The 20238-nt window shown below is 43.7% G+C and overlaps 1 protein-coding gene across 2 annotated transcripts; it reads right to left on the minus strand.

Moving 5' to 3' along the window:
• Positions 1-2268: 2268 nt before the first annotated feature.
• On the minus strand, positions 2269-18342 carry MON1A (MON1 homolog A, secretory trafficking associated). 2 transcript variants are annotated; one of them, XM_079964429.1, is made up of 6 exons: positions 17818-18342; positions 10243-10387; positions 7476-7943; positions 4844-5609; positions 3252-3399; positions 2269-2784 (listed from the first exon to the last, which is right to left on the minus strand). In XM_079964429.1, exons 2-6 carry the CDS (start codon positions 10364-10366, stop codon positions 2644-2646), a joined length of 1647 nt encoding a protein of 548 aa, XP_079820555.1. In that variant the 5' UTR covers positions 10367-10387; positions 17818-18342; the 3' UTR covers positions 2269-2643. The 2 variants fall into 2 exon arrangements, with proteins under 2 accessions (XP_079820555.1, XP_079820556.1); XM_079964430.1 differs by lacking the exon at positions 17818-18342 and adding an exon at positions 12464-12729.
• Between the last annotated feature and the right edge of the window lie 1896 nt (positions 18343-20238).

Below are 20238 nucleotides of genomic sequence, written 5' to 3' on the forward strand. Positions count from 1 at the left end.
ATGAGTGTGGATTAAGTAGGATTTTTAGTTGGGTAATTGAGGTTTTCTCAATGGAGGTTCCAATATACTGAAAATGAAAGTTACCATAAAAGTTATTAAGGAATTGATCATGAATATTGTAACTGTAGAAATCTAAAGCAACTACAGTATATGACTTTCTAATTCACATGTGTAGCAGAAGATGTGACCTTGGACTCACACACTGTAAGCACAGGAAATTTGTTCATTTTTAAAATTCCATTTGGATCGATTTCTTGTTTGTGTTGTCACTGCCCTGATCAGTAAGAAAGCTTTCACACTGCTGACCCTTTGCTGCCACCCTGTGGCTGTCGTGTTCCCAGCCTTTTAGAGACAGGAGTTGACACAATGCTTTTTCTCATTTGCTTTAATGAATTACATTGCCATTGGTATGTCACATTAACCTTCTCTCCCCCCACCATCCCCCCTCTCTCACACAAGCTTAAACAAGCTTAAAGTATTGAGTTCCTACAAAGTCTCACATCTAGGTCTGGGGTCACATGGAGACAGCGAACTTGGGCCTAGGGCTGTACAACTGCAGCATGCATGCAAAAACTGAATACCTATCATTCCAAAAAACATCATTCACATGGAAAACTGGATGTCAGGGAGAAGAGGTCCAGCCTAGCCTTCTCCCTGACATGCTATTTCTCCATGGGCTAGAAAATGTTATATTCCTTTTGTACAAAAGAATGTTTGGTCACATGAGCAACCCCCCCACCTGCAATCTGAGGTGGTACAACCCAGGCAAAGGTTTACTACGCGTCTGAGATCATGGCCAAGGATAAATAATGCTCAGTATTTGGTTGAGGTAAATGAGACTTTAGAATAACTGTATGGTCTTCTCTCTGTGTATATTACAGAGGTCAACCCGAGAGAGAGAATTCTCTTTGCTGATCTACTTTGGATCTTGGAAGACCTAAGCACAATCCTTTGTATTCTCCCAAACCTCTCAAATGTAGTCCACACCTTCTTTCCTGATTTTGTTGTTTGCTATGTTTTTCGCTGGGTTGAATATCAGCTATACATGTGCCTCCCTCCAGATCTGTCTCTACATTTCTTATAATGAAGCAATTACAGAGTGGACTGCAGGTACAATCACCACTTCCATATGTATGCTTTTCACTAGACTTTTTGTTATTCCTGGAGCACAGCGCATTCTTTAATTATGTGTATACGGTACGTGGAATGTGATTGCTTCACCATGGATGGGAATAATCTCCTGTTACATCACAGATGTGTTGGGCATGGGGAGTAGAACTTAGCTCCTTTGTCGCCCGTGAAATTTGCAAGTCTGCCTCCTGAGTAGATTGCATCGCCTCCGAGCATTCCTATAACACGAGGCCAAAAAAGCATCTCTGTCTTTTCTCTTCCTATTTGCACTTTGTAGGAATGTTATTAACGAAAGGATAGAATGCAAAATATAATTGCAGACAGATGTAAGAAAAAGGTGGTTTAAGCTTGATGTGGAAAACACCTTTGCCTTTTTGTCATCTAACAGTGTAAATCATTCTGTCCTTGGGATGGATAAAATCTGAGCTTTTGTTTTTTTCTGGTATGTCCTCAGTCTGAAAGTGATCAGTCTAAACAATTGTTAAACAATTAAAAGAGTCTTGCATTATCTACACCTATCCTTGAACCTGCAGCTTTCCTTTGTGGTTGAAATTATGAGTAATATAATAAAGAAAAGTCTATCAGGCACCCAGAGCGGCACACAAGCCGTGCACCCGGGGGTGGTGTGATTCACCTGAGGGGGTGATCGGCACGGCAGCGATCTACCCAGGGAGGATTTTGTCACCCCCTCTGGGATGACACCCGGGGTGGACCGCCCCCACCACACACCCCTTCCTACGCCCCAGTCTGTGTGGGCAGCATGTGGAGTATAATAGCAGAGATGTGGATACATCAGAATTTTGCAAACTAGGAACTTGCATAAAAACTAGAAGGAATCAGTGACCTAAGCCAATTCCAAAGGGAAGTGTGCAGCAGGGAGCCAGACTGTTCATAAAATGCTCTCTCTGCTCCACAGTACGTGCTGCTTTGATGACCCACTGCTTCAGGTGCAAGGCAGCATGGCACAAGTTGGACACAGAGGACATTTGGGAAGTCATTAAAGATTAGGGAAGCCATGGGCAATGAAGTACACTAGACTCCTTGATGCATTGGCTTGGGCAACAATACAGGAAAACAATTGCCTGAACTTCTCCCAACAGAAGCTTGTTAGGAGAGGAGGGGAAAACACACTCTGGAGATGTGGACAGGATTTGGTTTAAGACAATCTAAAAAAAAAAAAAAGTGGCAGAAATTACATTCTATGTTTGGGATGAAGAGCATCTTGGGTAGCAATCACATGGATGAAGGCCAGGAGGATCCATGTTTCAGTTCCAGATGCAGTAGGGTTAATGTTTAAAATATAGTACAAACTGAAATGCAAGTCTCCTTCCCATATGCTCCCTGTGGGCACAAAACTCTGCTCTCCTCTGACCCACCTTTTCTCCTCCTCCCATTTCTGGTTGGGGAGGGAATCTCTGAGAGAGGGTTTAGTCACCCCAGAGGCAAGAGGACGTCCCTTCAGGCATTCACTGGCACTGAGGAACCCCAGGCAGACGACACAGGCCGCAGCAGTCAGTAAGTCTGGGGTGTTAATATAAAGAGCCGGTCTTCTTCCTTGCGGATCCACCTCATAAGTTTGTTGACAGCGCTGACAGCTGCTGCTTTGGTTCCCAGGGGGCTGAAGCATACGTAGAGCTCAAAGGCACTAGTTACCTGAAAAAAGGAAATGTTAAAGCTCTGTTACAACATGCCAACAGTGCAAGCCCACTCCTCTAGAAGAAGAATTGTTGTCGTGGTAGTTGCCAAGATTGAGGTTTTGGTATTTTTCACTGGTTCAGGTGTTGTTGGTGAGAGAGGATGTTAATAAGAAGAAATGAGAAGAAACCTGATGAAGAATTATTTGCTGCTTTAAACCTTGCATGCTCTTTTAACCATCACACTTACCATGCAATTTTTAAAGATTAAGTTAATGGACATTGGGAAATGTACCCAGAGGACACACCCGCAAAGAGCAAATGTACAAAAAGCAAAGCATTTTTTGCAATACAAGCTAGCATCCATTTCTGATCTTGTAATTCTAAATTGGTGAACCCAGATAATAAGCTAGTACATCCAGTTACAGCCCCAGGTTTTGCTTTTACTGTGATTTTTCTAGCAACTGCCGCTGAGGTGTAACTTACCCAAGCCAGGAGATTTTCATTAGATCCAGTGTAATAGATGTAGCTCAGAGGACGGGAAGAATTATGGGCCCGGCTGTGTAAGTACTGATACAATCCCAGAAGTCTCTCTTTTTCCTCCTCAGTGATGTAGGGAGCATCAATCTCTGGGCTGGAAAAAGAAATTTCCCCTTAGTTAAACCTCTCATCATGAATGGAAAGGAAAATGGACTACAGCAGAATAGCTTCTTTTCACAGGACAAAAAGAAAACTATTCAGAAATAAGTTCAGAAAGAAAAAGATCTGGGGCAGAAGCCAGAGCTAAGGAACTAGCTAAATGCATTCCTGGTTATCAGATGAGCTGTCCCTGAAACAGAATTCTTGCAGTTCTAAGTCTGGACTCACTTTTGATTCTAGAGGTAAAACCAATGGGCCATGCAGCGTCGCAGCGATATGTTATGCATCCTATGAGCTCTGTAGTAGCTTGGCGCCCCAAAGCTAAACATGGAGGCCATCCTGACTGGTATTGACTATTGTGCCACAGAGAAGGGTAGACCAGTCAGAACAAGGTTACCTGTCAAGAATTACCCACACTGGAAGAATGGCAGATGCAACTGATAGACTATATGGAACTGGCCGAGATGACTGGCAGAATCTGAGACCTGGGAGAAGAACTGGTGGAGGAGGATTGGAAGAAATTCAAGGACTATCTACAAAAATATTGCAAATTGTATGAATGTTAAGAAAGATGTAAGATTAGCAAAAACATGGCTCCAACAAACTAGTTATAAAGAACATAAATTTAAATTTAATTGGAAGATGAAAAGATAAATTGTGGATAAGTAATATTTTATGATTAAGCTTCAATAAGAGTATGTTAAATCCCAAAATTTGAGATATTAAATATTGGAAATTTATATTATATGAATCAAACTAAGTTAATAATTTGCTGGTAAAATTTATGAGTTTAGAAAGCAGGAACAAGGGTCGTGAGGAAGTCCAAAGATGAATGTGAAATGTGGATACTGGAAAAGACTGTGTTATTATCTATGTATTGTATTGTTAAACTAAAATTTAATAAATATTATAAAAAAAAGAACAAGGTTACCTGAAAGACCACCTGCCCTTGAATATTATTATTATCATCATTAATTTTTTTGATCGCCTTCTACACAATCGTCTTTAAGGCACAAAACCAGCAAACCCTCCCAAACAGCAAGTATATTTAAAGCAAAAAACAATACAAAATAGGCACTTTCCCTGACCCATAAAATTGGGCCCTGTACTGAATTCCTATTTTTATAATACTGGGGTTTTTTTTATTCTGTATCTCTGGGTTGTATCCAAGCAACTTTTACTCAGTGTTACTCTGTCCATTAATTTCAATGGGTCTACTCTGTGAACGACTAACATTGCCTACGACTCTCTGTTTTTACGATTCTGTCCTATTGTTTCTATGTTGCATTTCATATACCACTTAGATATCTTTTAACACTTAAGTCATTTATAAATGCTTTTAAATTAATAGATAAATCCCACCCACCCTTGCCACTTAGCAAAGCATCAGATAATATTTATGAACTGAAAGAAAGATGCGGCCCAGAACAGATTCTCACCTGGTGAAGAGTCCTGAGCTCTTTGATTTGTAGATGAAGTGTCGGAGGTCTGGGATTCCCACCTGGGAGACAGTGTAGAAAGGAGTGCACAGCGCCTCCACAAGGGCATGATAAACGCCACGCTTCTTCAGCCGTTCCTGGAACCTGCGCTTGCAGTCAGACGCTGTGAAGAAGTCCTCACGGTCAGTGGAGATCAGAAGCAGACACAAGTCCGTGTCCTGCGCCAAGTAGGAAATGTGAGCGTGGAAGAAACCGCTGGAGTTGAACTTGGGCAGGCAGATGGGAGTCCAGGCTTCTCCTTCTCTAAATGAGGAGGATGAACTGATGAGGTTGAAGAGTAGGTGAAGGTCAATCGGATGCAGGAACTGGTCCTTTTTTCTCACCAGAGATACCAGCTGGTTCTTGGATAAGAGGATGGAGAAGACCAGGCTTTTAGCTTTGGCTTGCTGGAGGCAGGAGCTCACGGCATCCCTGACTCCAGCAGCCATAGGGAGGCAACGTGCAGCCCCCATCAGAAAACTCGGGTCCCTCGCCATCAGGTCTAGCAAGTTGTCCGTGATGCGCTCGGAGCCTGCCAGCAGTCTCCTCAGGTCATAGTTCTGCTTCTGCTGGAAGATACGGCTGAGCTGGGTCCACGTCAAGAGACTAAGGATCTGGTAGTAGATATAAAGAAGCTCCTGAGCAATTTCTTGTTCTGACTGCCGTGTCTGAGCCACAGCAACCAGCACCAGGGGGCTCCTGCGCACAAACACCACCTTGTACCCATCTGCCAAGAAGGCAAGGATGGGAGGGAGAAAGCGAGAAGAAACACATCAGTTTCTTTAGAACACAGTGGGAAGTCCTGAACACAAAGCAGCTATGGTTCTTTTGTGGCAACTCCTCTGAATCCATAGATCACTTGTGGGGGAATCTCTGGCCTGCAGGCCTAACTAGGCTTGGCAGTGGTCCTAATTTGGTCTTGGAATCTGTTTTCCACAAGCCACTCCCACCTATCCCACAGTCTGCAGCAAGCCCTTTTCAAGTTGTCACCTGATGCCATAATGATGTCAGATGATTGACAGGTGAGCAGTCCCACCCGCCTATCAAAGTTGGCCCATGTCAAGTGGGGTAAGGAAGACTCCAGCCCATTGGCCAGACCTAGTTCCCTAACCTTATTACAGATGGTGGGAAGAAAATCAATTTCCTTACAAAGCAAATTTCCTTGCAACAGTGTGATAAAAAGCTTACACTCTCCTGGAAACCCAGTGTTTAAAACCTAACAAAGAATAGGAAATACAGAACTCTGTCGCATATGCAGTTAGCAAGGTTGCCTTGCTATGGCATAAGGAAACCATCTTTACCAGGGGATCATATTTTAATTTCATAGTGTGACTTCCCATTCTTAAATATCTACTTCTCACCAGGTTGGTCAATTTGCATCTGAGCTCTACTACTTCAGATTGCAGGTGAGGGTTCGTGTGACTGACAGCTACTCTACTAAAAAAAGTTCCTATACATAAAAGAAAATCCCTAGATGTCATGGAGAAGGGTTCTAACCTAGCCTTCTCTCTGGTGTGTGTGTGTGTGTGTGTGTGTGTGTGTGTGTGTGTTTAACATGCATGGATTTTTTGTGATCCCCATCAGCAATTTAAAATGATATGGTCCAAGCTTGGGTTTCCCTGCTCAATGAGAATTAGGGGTAAGAAAACAATGAAAGAAGGCAGGGAGAGCATCTTAAGTTAATTGCAGTGATTGTCAGGATTTAAGGAAGCATACTTATAGAATAGGGATGTGGGTGGTGCTGTGGGTTAAACCACAAAGCCTAGGACTTGCCGATCAGAAGGACTTGCCCCCTGCGAGGGGGTGAGCTCCCATTGCTCAGTCCCTGTTCCTGCCAACCTAGCAGTTTGAAAGCACATCAAAGTGCAAGTAGAAAAATAGGTACTGCTCCAGCGGGAAGGTAAACAGCATTTCTGTGTGCTGCTCTGGTTCACCAGAAGCGGCTTAGTCATGCTGGCCACATGACCCGGAAGCTGTCTGTGGAGAAACGCTGGCTCCCTCGGCCAGTAAAGTGAGATGAGCAGTGCAACCCCAGAGTCGTCCGCGACTGGACCTAACGGTCAGGGGTCCCTTTACCTTTACTTATAGAATATTGCCTTTCACTGGTATCTACATGTAGATTCCCCATCCCAGAGACTGCAACACTGTCAACATGGTTATCAACATCTATAGCTAGCAGTCTGGAAAGGCTTTCTTGAACAAACATTGATTTAGATAATCATTTTTACTACACTTTGGCTTGAGACTTGCCTTTCAAAGAAATCTATAGCTTCCTTCTCTGGCTTAGTTTTGAAGCATTTTCTAAACGGAATGTGAAAAGGGCATATTGTTCTCTTCTGATCATTCTGTGTACAAGTTGGGACTGGCAATCGGATATTCGATGACATCTAATATTTCCTAAAGCTGCTGGGTTAGAAAGGAGCATAATAAAAGCATGTCCCCATGCCACTCTGGCAGGGGGCTATCCTGGGGACAGATCATTCGCACTCCTTGCTCCTGTTTCTCAGGTTCTTTTTCAATTGGGAGGCCAAATGAAAAACGGTAAGATAGTAGTCTCTTGGGGAAAAACCCTGTCAATGTGACTCCTAAGTACCTGCATGAATAGACCTGATGGAATTCTTCTGTGCTTCAAGGAAGGACACCAGAGCCATCATCACCCCCATGGTGCTGGACAGTGCCTCTTCAGACCCATAGCGGGAATACACCGGCTTGCCTGCCTCACTCAGAACAAAGACATGCTTCTGGTGCATGCGCCAGGCATCCATGGTCACGTCTTCTTCCTCCTTCCCGGACAGCACAGAATCTCGGCGCGAGGCCTGCGGCGAGAGCTCCATCTTGTCTTCTTTGCTGTGCCTTATCTCTTCCTCCAAATCCAGGGCTATGCCAGTGAGCTGGGTGCTCAGTTCGCTGAAGTCCTTGCTAATCTCCTCCATCTTTGCCTGCTCACCTTGGCGCTCTTCGCTTTCCTCCGGGCTCTGGGGAGTCGCATCCTGATTCTCGGTGCTGGTCAGGTCTTCATAGGACTTGGCATGAACAAACATGGCTCCCTCCTGGCCTGCCCCTTGTAAACAACATGCCAGAACAGATAATGAGTTACTCTCCGGAAGGAGCAGATAAAAAGCTATGACAATGGCATCATCAAAGAGTGAGTAGGAAAACTAATAAATGCCCACAAGACACATACAATGGCAAAAATCTCCCAACATTTTCCTTAACCTTATGCCAGAGTTTCCTGTGCTCCTCATCCAGTGAGTTACAAGCTGCAAACCGCAGATTTCAGTGGTTGTGCCATGCTGTAAAGAAATATCCTTTAGTTAAATAGCATGCATGCTTCCTAATCCATAATGAATGCTCCTCCTTAGAAAGCACTCCAATTCTATAGCTTTCTTTAGAACACACAGGGCCTTTCATTTTAACATTTTGATGTGGTAACTGCACTGTGGGATAGCAGGAAATTGAGGTCCTTGTACCCGAAACCCTTTGACTCCCATCTAAGTATCTGATATTCATTATCTTCCATACTAAAGCAGAGCATGTGCATTCTTTAGGTACATTCACTATCTATCACAAAGGAACTGCTTCACTGAGCCTTTTGTAGTAGTTTTACAAAGAAAGAAATGAGAAAACAATTCTCCGCAAGCAGCTGAAAAGTACATGCAGGTTAAAGATGTAATCCTAGGACCGCTTTCTTGGAGTAAGTCCCATTGATAAGAGTAGAATTTACATTACGAAGTAAGCATGTTTGGGATTGGCTACTTGTTGATTACAAAGGTGACCTCAGACAGGTTTATTCTCACCATACAGCCATGTTGAACCTGCAACAGGTCTATTGGTCTATACCCTGTTCTGTGCAGACAGAAGAAACACCTTGGTGCATCTGTAACAGCAAAACCAGATGCTTTCATCTGCCCCAGCTGCAACGAAACATGTCTTTCCCTTATCGGTCTCCACAGTCAGTGTAGGCACTGTAACTCTCCAACGGTTTCACTTTACCCCCAATGGTGCACCCTTCCATTCTCTCTTGAAACAGACGAGTGCCAACACCTGTTCTGGATTACCTCTTGCTTTCCAGCAGTGCAGAATTTAGTTAGCTCTGTTTTGTGTCCTCTCCTTGTTTTGATCAAGGGAATATGACATTTATTATTGCTGGCATAAGGTGTGGGTGTATGCGGTCTGGAAATGCTGCCTAAGGAACAGGTCAACAACTTCTGATTTTGTCATTATGACACAGTCTGTTTATGCCAGCCTCAGATGAGCGCTGTTGGCTGGAAATTTTTTTTGTCAGTCCACAGAGTTGATCAGATAATGGTGCCTGACTATAAGTTCATAACAATTTTGGGAAGTGGGGTGGAGAGATCAGCAGGCAGTGAAGAGCCCAAATCACAGAAAAAATGTTTTCGTGTATATGATGTATGCTTGATTGAAAATAGATTTGAATACGAATTTCCAGTTTTAAACAAAATTCCGGCTCAGCTTAAAAAGTAGGAGACTTATAAACCACTTAATCAAAGAGGTCTCTAAGGGTGTGTTCCCATCACCCCCTTAGACTACAGGGGTCAGCAAACCTTTTCAGCCTTGGGCTGGTCCACTGTCCCTCAGACCTTGTGGGGGGGGGCAGACTATATTTTTCTGGGGTGGGGGAAAATGAACGAATTCCTATGCCCCACAAATAACCCAGATGTACATTTTAAATAAAAGGACACATTCTACTCATGTAAAAACATGCTGATTCCCGGACCGTCTGCAGGCCGGATTTAGAAGGTGATTGGGCCGAATCCAGCCCCCAGGTCTCAGTTTGCCTACCCATCCCTTAGATTAGAGCATAGTGATGTTGATTTCCCCCCTGGTGCATTTCACACCTCTTGCCTCCCTAGCTGTTCACATCAGCACAGCTTCCTTAGTGTCAGTTTGTTTCTGTTCACACCAGGGAGCGGAATAGGTATTCGCAAGAGGTGTGAAGCTTGACAAACAATGCATCGAAGAGCAGTATTTTATAACCAAGTACAGGATAACATGCATTTGGATAATTTCATGTGAACACAGATTAAAAACCCAGTACTGAAAAGGCAGTCAGTTCATAGGAAATAGCAGGGGGAACACAGTCTAAGCGGTGCACAAAGAAAATTGTAGATTAAACACAGCACCCTTTTGCATTGCCACTCCACTGTAAGTATGCCAACTGTGGAACTGGCAAAAACAGGTGTCGGTGGCAGGGGAAAGCGCTAAAACACTGGCCCCCAAACAAAGGGGAGTGGGACAGAGAACAGCCCCACCTGCCTGGCAAAGCTTTGGATTGGGTGGTCCCTCTGCCTTTGCTTCACCCTCCCCAGCCCCCTCTGAATTGCTCTGCCCACACCTACCTGGTTCTGTTCCCTGCGTGAGACCTGGGGTAGGACTCTCTGACCTCTCAGCCTGCTTTCTGTCGCATGGGACCAATGAGCCATTGGGCACATCTCCATCCTTCTTGTGAACATCAGCAGCCATCCCTTGGAAGCTTGTGGGGACCTGCAAACAAAAAAAGACCTGCTAGCTTTTATTCCCCAAAGCAGTGCAGATCTTATGCAGTTACCTAACCTGAGTGACAAAACAAGTGCATTGGAGCACCTCCATAGCATCGGATTTATAGGAAGCAGGAAGTCAGCCTGGAAATGCTTCAGGTTTAACTAAAGGTAAAGGTAAAGGTACCCCTGCCCGTACGGGCCAGTCTTGACAGACTCTGGGGTTGTGCGCCCATCTCACTCAAGAGGCCGGGGACCAGCGCTGTCCGGAGACACTTCCGGGTCACGTGGCCAGCGTGACATCGCTGCTCTGGCAAGCCAGAGATGTAGCACCCTGCTTGTGGTTAACGCTTAGCTGAAATGAAATATTCAACGCAGCAATAGAGAAATTAAAATAATAATTTATTTGTCAGACAAATAAATATGAGGCACAGTGGTATATGGTTACCAAGCTCTGGCCTGGCCTCCTGCCATTCTGGCCAGCACTTATATTTCCTTAATCCAGCCCCCTTGCTCCTCCTATGGCTGCCTCTGTCCAATCAGCCTGGTTGAAATTCCTATTGGCTGTTTGCTAGAACCAATCACAAAAGATACACTCATTTCCTTTTGCCCTTTTATGGGAAATAAAAGCCATATTTATAATTGGCAAACAAGTAGCCATTAACCTCTACAAGGCACCTTAATTACCAAATCACCTTTGCCCCCTTAATTCTAAAATAGAGCAGATGGCTAAAACAGATGGTGGCTAATTCTATTTTAAACAGGTATCAAAGATCTTTTGTACGCATCATCAATGAAAGATCTCCTTCATTGGAGGTTCCTTTAAACAAAAACCTGACAACCATCTGTCTAGAGTGCTCCGATGGTGCTTGGCAAGGGGGGGCTAGGCTGGTGGCTGATGGCCCCTGTGATCTCTTCCAACTATATGAAATAGGAATCTAGCATAAGGATTTAACATTTCTTAGCTTCTAATTCCTTTGCATAATTACATTTAAGCCAATATATTTTTAATACATAATATATATAATTTTTTATAAGCAAAGACGTTTTCAAAGTAAGAAAAAACTTAAAAACACTTTCTTTCCCTATTTCCATTAGCTCTTGCCCTTAGGAAAATGTGGCTCAAGTCTCTAATGGGAGGCACAATAATTCTTACTATTTACCAACTTAATTGTAGCTTAATTGTACTCTGCAATATGCAAGGTCAGTGACCTCTGCTCAGCCTTTTATGACCGCAATAAACCAGAGGGCCTCTCTGGCGGAAGAGGATGAACATCTGCCAATATCTTAGCCAGCCTAGTTTCTGCCTGGCATGAATCATTTGTGAATTTGAACTCATTTTTAAGATACAACCTTGATCAAAAAATATAAGCTTGATAAAAATGCAGGCTTATGATTAGATGCCTCAGAGCCACACACGGAAACGCCGTTTACCTTCCCGCTGGTAAGCGGTCCCTATTTATCTACTTGCACCCGGAGGTGCTTTCGAACTGCTAGGTTGGCAGGCGCTGGGACCGAGCAGCAGGAGCGCACCCCGCCGCAGGGATTCGAACCGCCGACCTTTCGATCGGCAAGTCCTAGGCGCTGAGGCTTTAACCCACAGCGCCACCTGCGTACGCCATAGTTATCCCATATAGAGTGAGCATTTTCTAACTGCGTAGTGCAGCGTTTGTTTCTTCTCAACACCTCCTTATGAGAAAAGTTACTGTCATTTTCACTTTACAAATGGAGAAGGGAGGCTAAGATACAGCGGCTTGCCCAAAAACCACCCTCTGAATCCATGGCTAAGCAGATATTTGAACTCAACAATGCTCTCAAGACCTGGAAGTATGGCTCTGGCCAGCAAGCAATGGGGACAGATGTTTCAACAGCAACGGCACTAAAACCACATGATTCAAGTGTTTGGTAGGGATGGCTAGATCTGTTGATCCCGCAGTAAAATGGTCAGTCTTTTCCTGCAATGTGTAACAATCAAACAAGAAGCAGGGCAGTGGTCCTTATTCACAGGACAATTAAAGTATTATATGTACAGAATAATGTTTTTATTTGAAACCGTGAAGCACAGGAGGGTTTGGTAATGTACTCAGCGATATATATCTCCTCACTGATGAACAGTCTGCTTCTGCAAGAGCCTCCTCATGTTAACACCGGCTCAATAAAAATGTGTCTTGTTCATATTGATTGGTTAAATGTCAACCATGTCCCATCGGTGTTTGCCTGTGGTTGTTAAAATCAAACGATGACGGAGGAGTTAAATCCTTATGAGATTAAGTGGACAAATCATAAAAAGACTCAAAAGCAAATGAAAATGGGTTCTTTCATTTGCCTTTAGGTTTCACAGCTATTAAAGCACACAACTTCCATATTTTCAAACTTTTGACGGCACACACAGGATGAGAAAGACATTCTGGTTATTTCAGTTAAAGCAGAATTGGTTACAAGCTGCATGCTTTTATGTTCCACCCCAGATACCTTGCTATCCATAGCATGTTGAAGAACTCTACACACTGGGGAATTTTCACCTACTGATCATGTAAAAAAAAAAGTGCCATGTATTGAAGATGAGTGTTTATGTTAAGTTGGTTGGCAGCAGGGTGTTTATTTTATTTTAACATACCGGTATGTCCTTTGTAGTTACTTATTTTTAATATCTGTCATCTACCACAAGACTTTGGAATGTGCTGAGCTAACTTGTTACAGTGCAACCTAAACCTATGTACTCTGAGATAAGTGATACAGAGTTCAGTGGTTCTTACTCCTAGGTGAGCAAGTACAGTGGTGCCTCGCAAGACGAAATTAATTCGTTCCGCGAGTTTTTTCGTCTTGCGATTTTTTCGTCTTGCGAAGCACGGACTTGGGAAAAGCTTCAAAAATCACCAAAGTCTTCAAAAACCTCAAAAAAGGCTACCACACCGCGAGCTATGAGTTGCTCCTCGAAGTGAAGGCACGGTTTTAAGAAAAAGGAAACAAACTTGCAAGACAAAGGAAACAAACTTGCAAGACGTTTTCGTCTTGCGAAGCAAGCCCATAGGGCAGGGGTCAGCAACCCGCGGCTCCGGAGCCGCATGTGGCTCTTTTACACCTTTGCCGCGGCTCCGGGGCGGATACTAGTGAGGGAAGGAGGCGCATTGTGCGCCCCGACACTCCCCACTGTGGCGGACGCTGTACTGGCTGTGACGTCGCATGGGGGCGGTGCGTGCGTGCGTTAGTCACGCACCGTCCTGACGTCACCTTCCCGCCAGCTGTCAGATCGGAGGGCAGCGGTGCGCATGCAATGGTTTTGCGGCTCCCAGTTTTTTTTTTCTTCGGAAACAGGTCCAAGTGGCTCTTTTTGTCTTAAAGGTTGCAGACCCCTGCCATAGGGAAATCCGTCTTGCGAAGCAACTCAAAAAACGAAAAACTCTTTCGTTTTGCGAGTTTTTCGTCTTTCGAGGCATTCGTCTTGCGAGGTACCACTGTATAGGATTGGCTGGGGAAACCCAGCCAGATGGACGGGGTATAAATAATAAATTATTATTATAGGATTACAGCTTGAATGAACTCATGCTACCATCTGACACACTTTTTCTGGGTGTTAATCCCAATGAACACAGTGGAAATTATTTCTGAGCCAAGGTGCACAGGATCTGCAAGTGGTTAACAAAATAAATAAAGTTATTATAGATCAGTGCTGAACTGAATTTAATTTCAACTGCATTGCTTTTAAAAGAGGAGGGAAATTCCCACTAAACAAGATTAAAAAATAGGTAGAAATGGAAATCCAGAACTAAATTTGTACTTTACTGTTGGTATGAGTTAAGCTGGTCTGTTTCCTTACCACCTTGTGCCTTTCTCCTGCTCTCTCATCCATCTTCCTGGAACAATGGTTAACTGACTTGAGCCATTACCCTGCTTTTGTGACTGGTTTGCTTTTTTCCCTTGTGCAGCAATGTAAATTTTCAGCACAAATTTGTGCAATCCTATGCATATATTTGGAAGTAAGACCAAGCAATTTCAGTAGAATTTACTTCTGAATAAACATGCAAAGGTTTGGACTGCATGCTGTTTCAGAATTCTAGGAAACCAATGGCGCATAGCCAGCTGTACGCTTTGAAGTAATGCTTGGCCCTAGGAAAAACTGCTAAACAACAAAAACCAAAATACAACTAGCTTAAATACTAATAGGCTTTAATGAAAGATAACATATTAAAGAATTTGAGTAAAATACAATGAACATTTAAGCATGAATTTTACTAAAATCTATCAAGGTTTAAATGACATACAGAGAAAAATAAAATAATATATGTACACAATATATATTAAAAACAAATAGCTACATTAAAAAAATTCTTGGCAAAACAGAGCAACACAAAATTCAGCAAATGAAAAGAGCAACTATTTAATAGGTGTTTGGTTCAGAATACAGTACATACTTAATCTGCATGTATTAGTACATTGGAAAAGTCACTGGTTCTGCATTTTTTGTTAGAAATTGGGCTTTTGTGGTTTAACACAGGAATAGGGAACAACACATAGGTTAGCAACATCTGGTTCCCTATTCCTATATTAGACAAGAGAACTCCATTCTTACAAAAAAGAAAGAAAAGAAAAAGCAGAACCAGTGTCTCCCATCAATCCTGGCTATTAACCATGCTAGCAATGGCTGCTGGGAGCTGGAGTTCAACATCATATAGAGGTCAGAGGTTCCCCTCTGGTCTATCAGATAAATCATATGACAGATGTTTGTCTCTTTTTAGAGAGGAAGTATTATTCCATACAATAACTCTGGGTGATGTGCGAGAAGCATAGTGAAGAGATGCCAGGAGCTAGGAATTCCTTCAACGTCCCTAGGTGTGTTTTACCTACATTCTGCAATTAGGTCCCACGACACACCCTTCAGCGGGTGGTTTTGGACGGCCTGCAGCTTAATTTATTTATTTATAAAAATATTTATATACCACTGTATCATAAAGATACACATAAAGATCACAGCAATTTACAACAATATAAAAGCATACAGCCAAACAATAAAATTTACTGATGAGCTGAAGTATCTTCAGCAGACCACTAATTAAGATAAGTGTAGCTTATGATTATTCCTTAACAGCCTTGAAGAGCTTGCAAGTTTGAGATTCCATAAACTGTAATTAATCAAGCCCTAACAGGTGGCGCTGTGGGTTAAAGCCTCAGCGCCTAGGACTTGCCGATCGAAAGGTTGGCGGTTCGAATCCCTGCGGCGGGGTGCGCTCCCGCTGCTCGGTCCCAGCGCCTGCCAACCTAGCAGTTCGAAAGCACCTCCGGGTGCAAGTAGATAAATAGGGACCGCTTACCAGCGGGAAGGTAAACGGCGTTTCCGTGTGCGGCTCTGGCTCTGGCCAGAGCAGCGATGTCACGCTGGCCACGTGACCCGGAAGTGTCTCCGGACAGCGCTGGCCCCTGGCCTCTTAAGTGAGATGGGCGCACAACCCCAGAGTCTGTCAAGACTGGCCCGTACGGGCAGGGGTACCTTTACCTTTACCTTTAACATTTTATCAGGCCAACTAACTCCTTATTTAGAAATTACCAAAATGTTTATTTCAACAGGACAGAGAGGAGAGGAAACAATCCCTGTCTCTATTCCAAGACATTTGGGTCACCCCAAATTGTATCCCCAGTTGCATCAAACTTTTTGTCTTTACCTAAAAGAAACTCACTGTCTTATGTAGCACAAAGTAAATGGTCCCCAACTGGCCAGACTTGGGGTGGTGGTGAGAACCTGCCCATCCATCCAGATTTTGTTATCAACATGGGCAAGCTAAGACACACACCCAATTTTATTCCATTTTGCCTCCCAAGGTTCTCAGTGCAGCACACATGATATTCTCTCCTCTTTAATCCTCATCTCAACCCTGGGAGGTTGGTTAAGCTGAGAGATAGTGACTGGCCCAAGGTCACCCAGTGAGTTTGTGGTTGAGTGTGGCTGAACTCACAATCCCAGTGAGTTTGTGGTTTAAACCAGACCTCCCTGGTTCTAGTCTGACACTCCAACTACACCACACTGGCTTTACTTTCTCCTGGGTGAGCTGCCAAACACCCACAAAGACCTGAGAGACCTGAGTTCAGTTTTTACCATTGCTACAGAGCAGCGTTCGAAATCTGCCAGGTGCATTTTGCACCTGGCTATCGGTCACTTGCGATCAAGTGAAGATGCCCGGGGGCCAGGATGGCGCCTGATGTCTCCACCATCTGGAGGTGCATGCCTGGGGATCCTTGGACCTGGTCTGTTTTCACACACTAGCAACACATCCTGTAGAATTTGATCCATGATATTTTATCTGCACAATCGGAATGAATTACAGGAACCAAAAAGTCTTACAGTGGTACCTCGGGTTATATACGCTTCAGGTTACATACGCTTCAGGTTACAGACTCCGCTAACCCAGAAATATTGCCTCGGGTTAAGAACTTTGCTTCTTGATGAGAACAGAAATTGTGCTCCGGCGACACAGCGGCAGCGGGAGGCCCTATTAGCTAAAGTGGTCTTCAGGTTAAGAACAGTTTCAGGTTAAGAACAGACCTCCGGAACGAATTAAGTACTTAACCCGAGGTACCACTGTATGGAAAAATACGACTTTTGAGCCGCCTGGCCCCAAAATGGCAACTAGGCATTCCATTTTGGCAACTGTAACCCTGGTTTAAGGAGCCATTTGGTGCTGAGCATATATATCGGAGTTTCTCACCCTGCTACAGAGTACAGACTGAGTGTGTGGACTTGGACAAGCTACTCTTCTTTCAGGCTCAGTTGTTTCCTTGTAAAATGACAATAATGGCCATTTATAACAATAAAAGGTATCAGCATGATAATAGTTATAAAGTGCTTTTGCAGCTGTAAAGTGTAACATAGGCACTTTTGATATCAGTATTACAGCCTTTGGCTCTAGGATGAGGAGGCACACAGGGCCACAAGTTTGACCTGCTGCTACTTGGTAGAGTTAATTGCTCTGCAGACAGACATTCAGCCCAGCACATTGCTCTAAATCAAATAATTATTTATGCTTTTGTACAACTTCCGACACCATCTAAGCCACCCTGAGAGCCCAGCACACAATTTAAGAAGTGGGGACATAGTCAGCCCTTCTCAGGAAATGTCCCTGACTTTTACTTTTGCTACATTTCCTCCTGGGCTGTCTCTCTCTGTCGGAGAAGAATCTCCTAAGGAGCACAGTGTGATCCCAAACCACTCTGGTTTCTTTGCTTCTGGTTTCCTGAGGAACCTTATCGTTGTTGGCTTTGGTAGTACAGCAGACGGATTTGTACAAAATCCAGTTTGGAAGAATTTCAGTTTCCCCGATTCCACAGCGGGCCATTTATGTTGCTCAAATAACGTGGAATATATGCAAGGCTGAAGAAAGAAATCCACAGGCCCAGCCCCTGTATGTGCCTTCCTGTTTGGTCTAGCAGCACACAAAGGATACTTACAGCTTTGACAGGAACAGCCTGCAGAGGAGTGGAAAGCGCCAGTGAGTGTCTGCTTCTGCAGCTGCCTTGCCGGTGATGTCTAAGCAGAAAGGGAAGAGCGTGAGCCTCCAGGGGAAGAGGAGAGGGGGTTCTGCATGCTGCTATCTCCTCTGGAGACTCTGATGCTGCACAGTCACAGGCATGCTTCCCAGTCTAGCCAGCTGAGTCTGCCCTCGCCAGCTATAGCCAGGAAGGTACAGTGCACTACCTACTTTTCCTTTCAAAGGTCACTTTCTGGGCCACAAGTCCCAGTGCATCTTGGGGAATGTAGTTCCAAACTTTGCAGTTACGGTGTTTCAGTGGACAAAATACAATCTCCACAGAAAATGGAAGCGACCTCTGGTTGATGCACATCTGCCTAGATGTGAAAATCTGTGAAGATTTAAGCTTTCTCGCAACATAGGAAACCTTGGTGTCTGTGTTTGATGATAAAAATAGGAGTGATTTAAGTATCACTTAGTTCAAAGCACTCTACATGCATTCTATCTTGAATCCTTATGACAGCCTCGTAAGGTCAGCTGACACTATTAATCTCATGATGAAGATGGGGAAATGGAGAGGAATTCCTGTTTCAAACTATTAAATCCTGTAAAATGTTCTGTTGTAATGTTTTTATTAAGTCACATCACATTCTTAAATGTTAAGGAGGAAAAAAAGCCATAACAAACATGTGGCATGTTTTTTCAGAAGTCTCGCTGGGTTTTATTTCCAAATAAATATGTTTGTGATTACAGCCATGCTGCCACATTACTTAGAACTGAATTCTCCTGTGTTAATTCAGATTTACTCCTACAAAAGCATGTATGATCGAGTCTGCTACAAAAATAAGTTGAAGGGCTTTGAGCTGTATGCATTAAGATCTGTAAATCAGAATGGTCACATTCAGCCAGTGTACTGTAGTGGTTTGAGTTCTGGACAAGGACCTGGAAGACCATGGTTCAAAACTCCACTCAGTCATGAAGCTCACTGGCCAACCTTGGGCCAGTCACTGACTCTCAGCCTAATCTACCTCACAGCGTTGTTGTGATTAAATGAGAAGAACCATGTATAGCACCTTAAGCTCCTTGGGGGAAAAGGTGTGATATAAATGCAATAAATAAATAAATTTAGCTCAGTTAACTCAACCTTGGTAGTCCTTACAACTTCCATAATCACAGTTCACACAACTTTTCAGTTCAATCTGCTGCAGGTTTATACAGAGGTAAACGACATCCAATACAATGGGACTTACTCCCAAGTAACTACAGTGGTACCTCAGGTTAAGTACCGTACTTAATTCATTCCGGATGTCCGTTCTTAACCTGAAACTGTTCTTAACCTGAAGCACCACTTTAGCTAATGGGGCCTCCTGCTGCTGCTGCTGCGCCGCCGGAGCCCTATTTCTGTTCTTATCCTGAAGCAAAGTTCTTAACCTGAAGCACTTTTTCTGGGTTAGCAGAGTGTGTAACCTGAAGCGTATGTAACTCGAGGTACCACTGTATGTGTGGAATGGCAGTCATAGCTACTTCCTTGCACCAGTTCCAAATTATGATCTGTGAAATAACCTCCACAGGTTCAAAGCTCTTGAAGGAGCAGCATGTTGCTCGTGAAGGATCCCCGCCCCCAAAAAACCTATTGTGTTTGTCCTTAAAGCACTGTTTTGGAAATCACAGTAATTAGGCACTTTAGGGTTGGTGCAGAAAAAAACTGGTGAAGGTAGGCAAGATTATATCAATTGAAGATACAGAATTGCAACATCTGATGTGAAAATGCTTAAGAACTTACGGATCAGACCAAAGGCCCATTTAGTTTAGAATCCCTTTCCCTACAGTGGCCAACTAGATGCGCCTGGAAAGCACAAAAGCAGGCAATAGGCCTCTCTCAGTTTCTCTCCCAGAAACTGGCATTTGGAGGTCTGCTGCCATTAAGTGGTTTAAAAGAATGGACGTAACATTTTATGAACATGCCACTAGTATCTCATTCTCGAACTGGGAAACTGGTGATAATGCTTCCTTACCTCTGCTTGACAAAATACCGTAGTTCAGAATAGTTAATTACATTGAGAATATGAATGTCTTGTCAAACCCACATTTAAGAAAGACTAGGTGTACGCCTTTCAAGAGAGACAGGTAAGGTGTGAAATGCTTATCGAGGAGCCTAAAGTGGAGGGAAAAGGAAACATAGTTCTACTGTTATAGCCATTTCCATCACCTCTGTGAAGAAATGGCAGGGCTTGGCCTACTGGTTTCTGGGGGAGATGTGTGTGCATTCCACTCCACAACTTTACACATTCAAGCCTCCATCAGCACAATGAAACCAAAGGACAGGGACGGGTTTACTGGGCCTTCTCTTGCCCCGTGCTTGATGAGGCTGGAGGCCTCCTCCACTTCCTGTGTCTTAGTG

This window comes from Podarcis cretensis, assembly GCF_951804945.1.
Source record: "Podarcis cretensis genome assembly, chromosome: 2".
Taxonomy (NCBI): domain Eukaryota; kingdom Metazoa; phylum Chordata; class Lepidosauria; order Squamata; family Lacertidae; genus Podarcis; species Podarcis cretensis.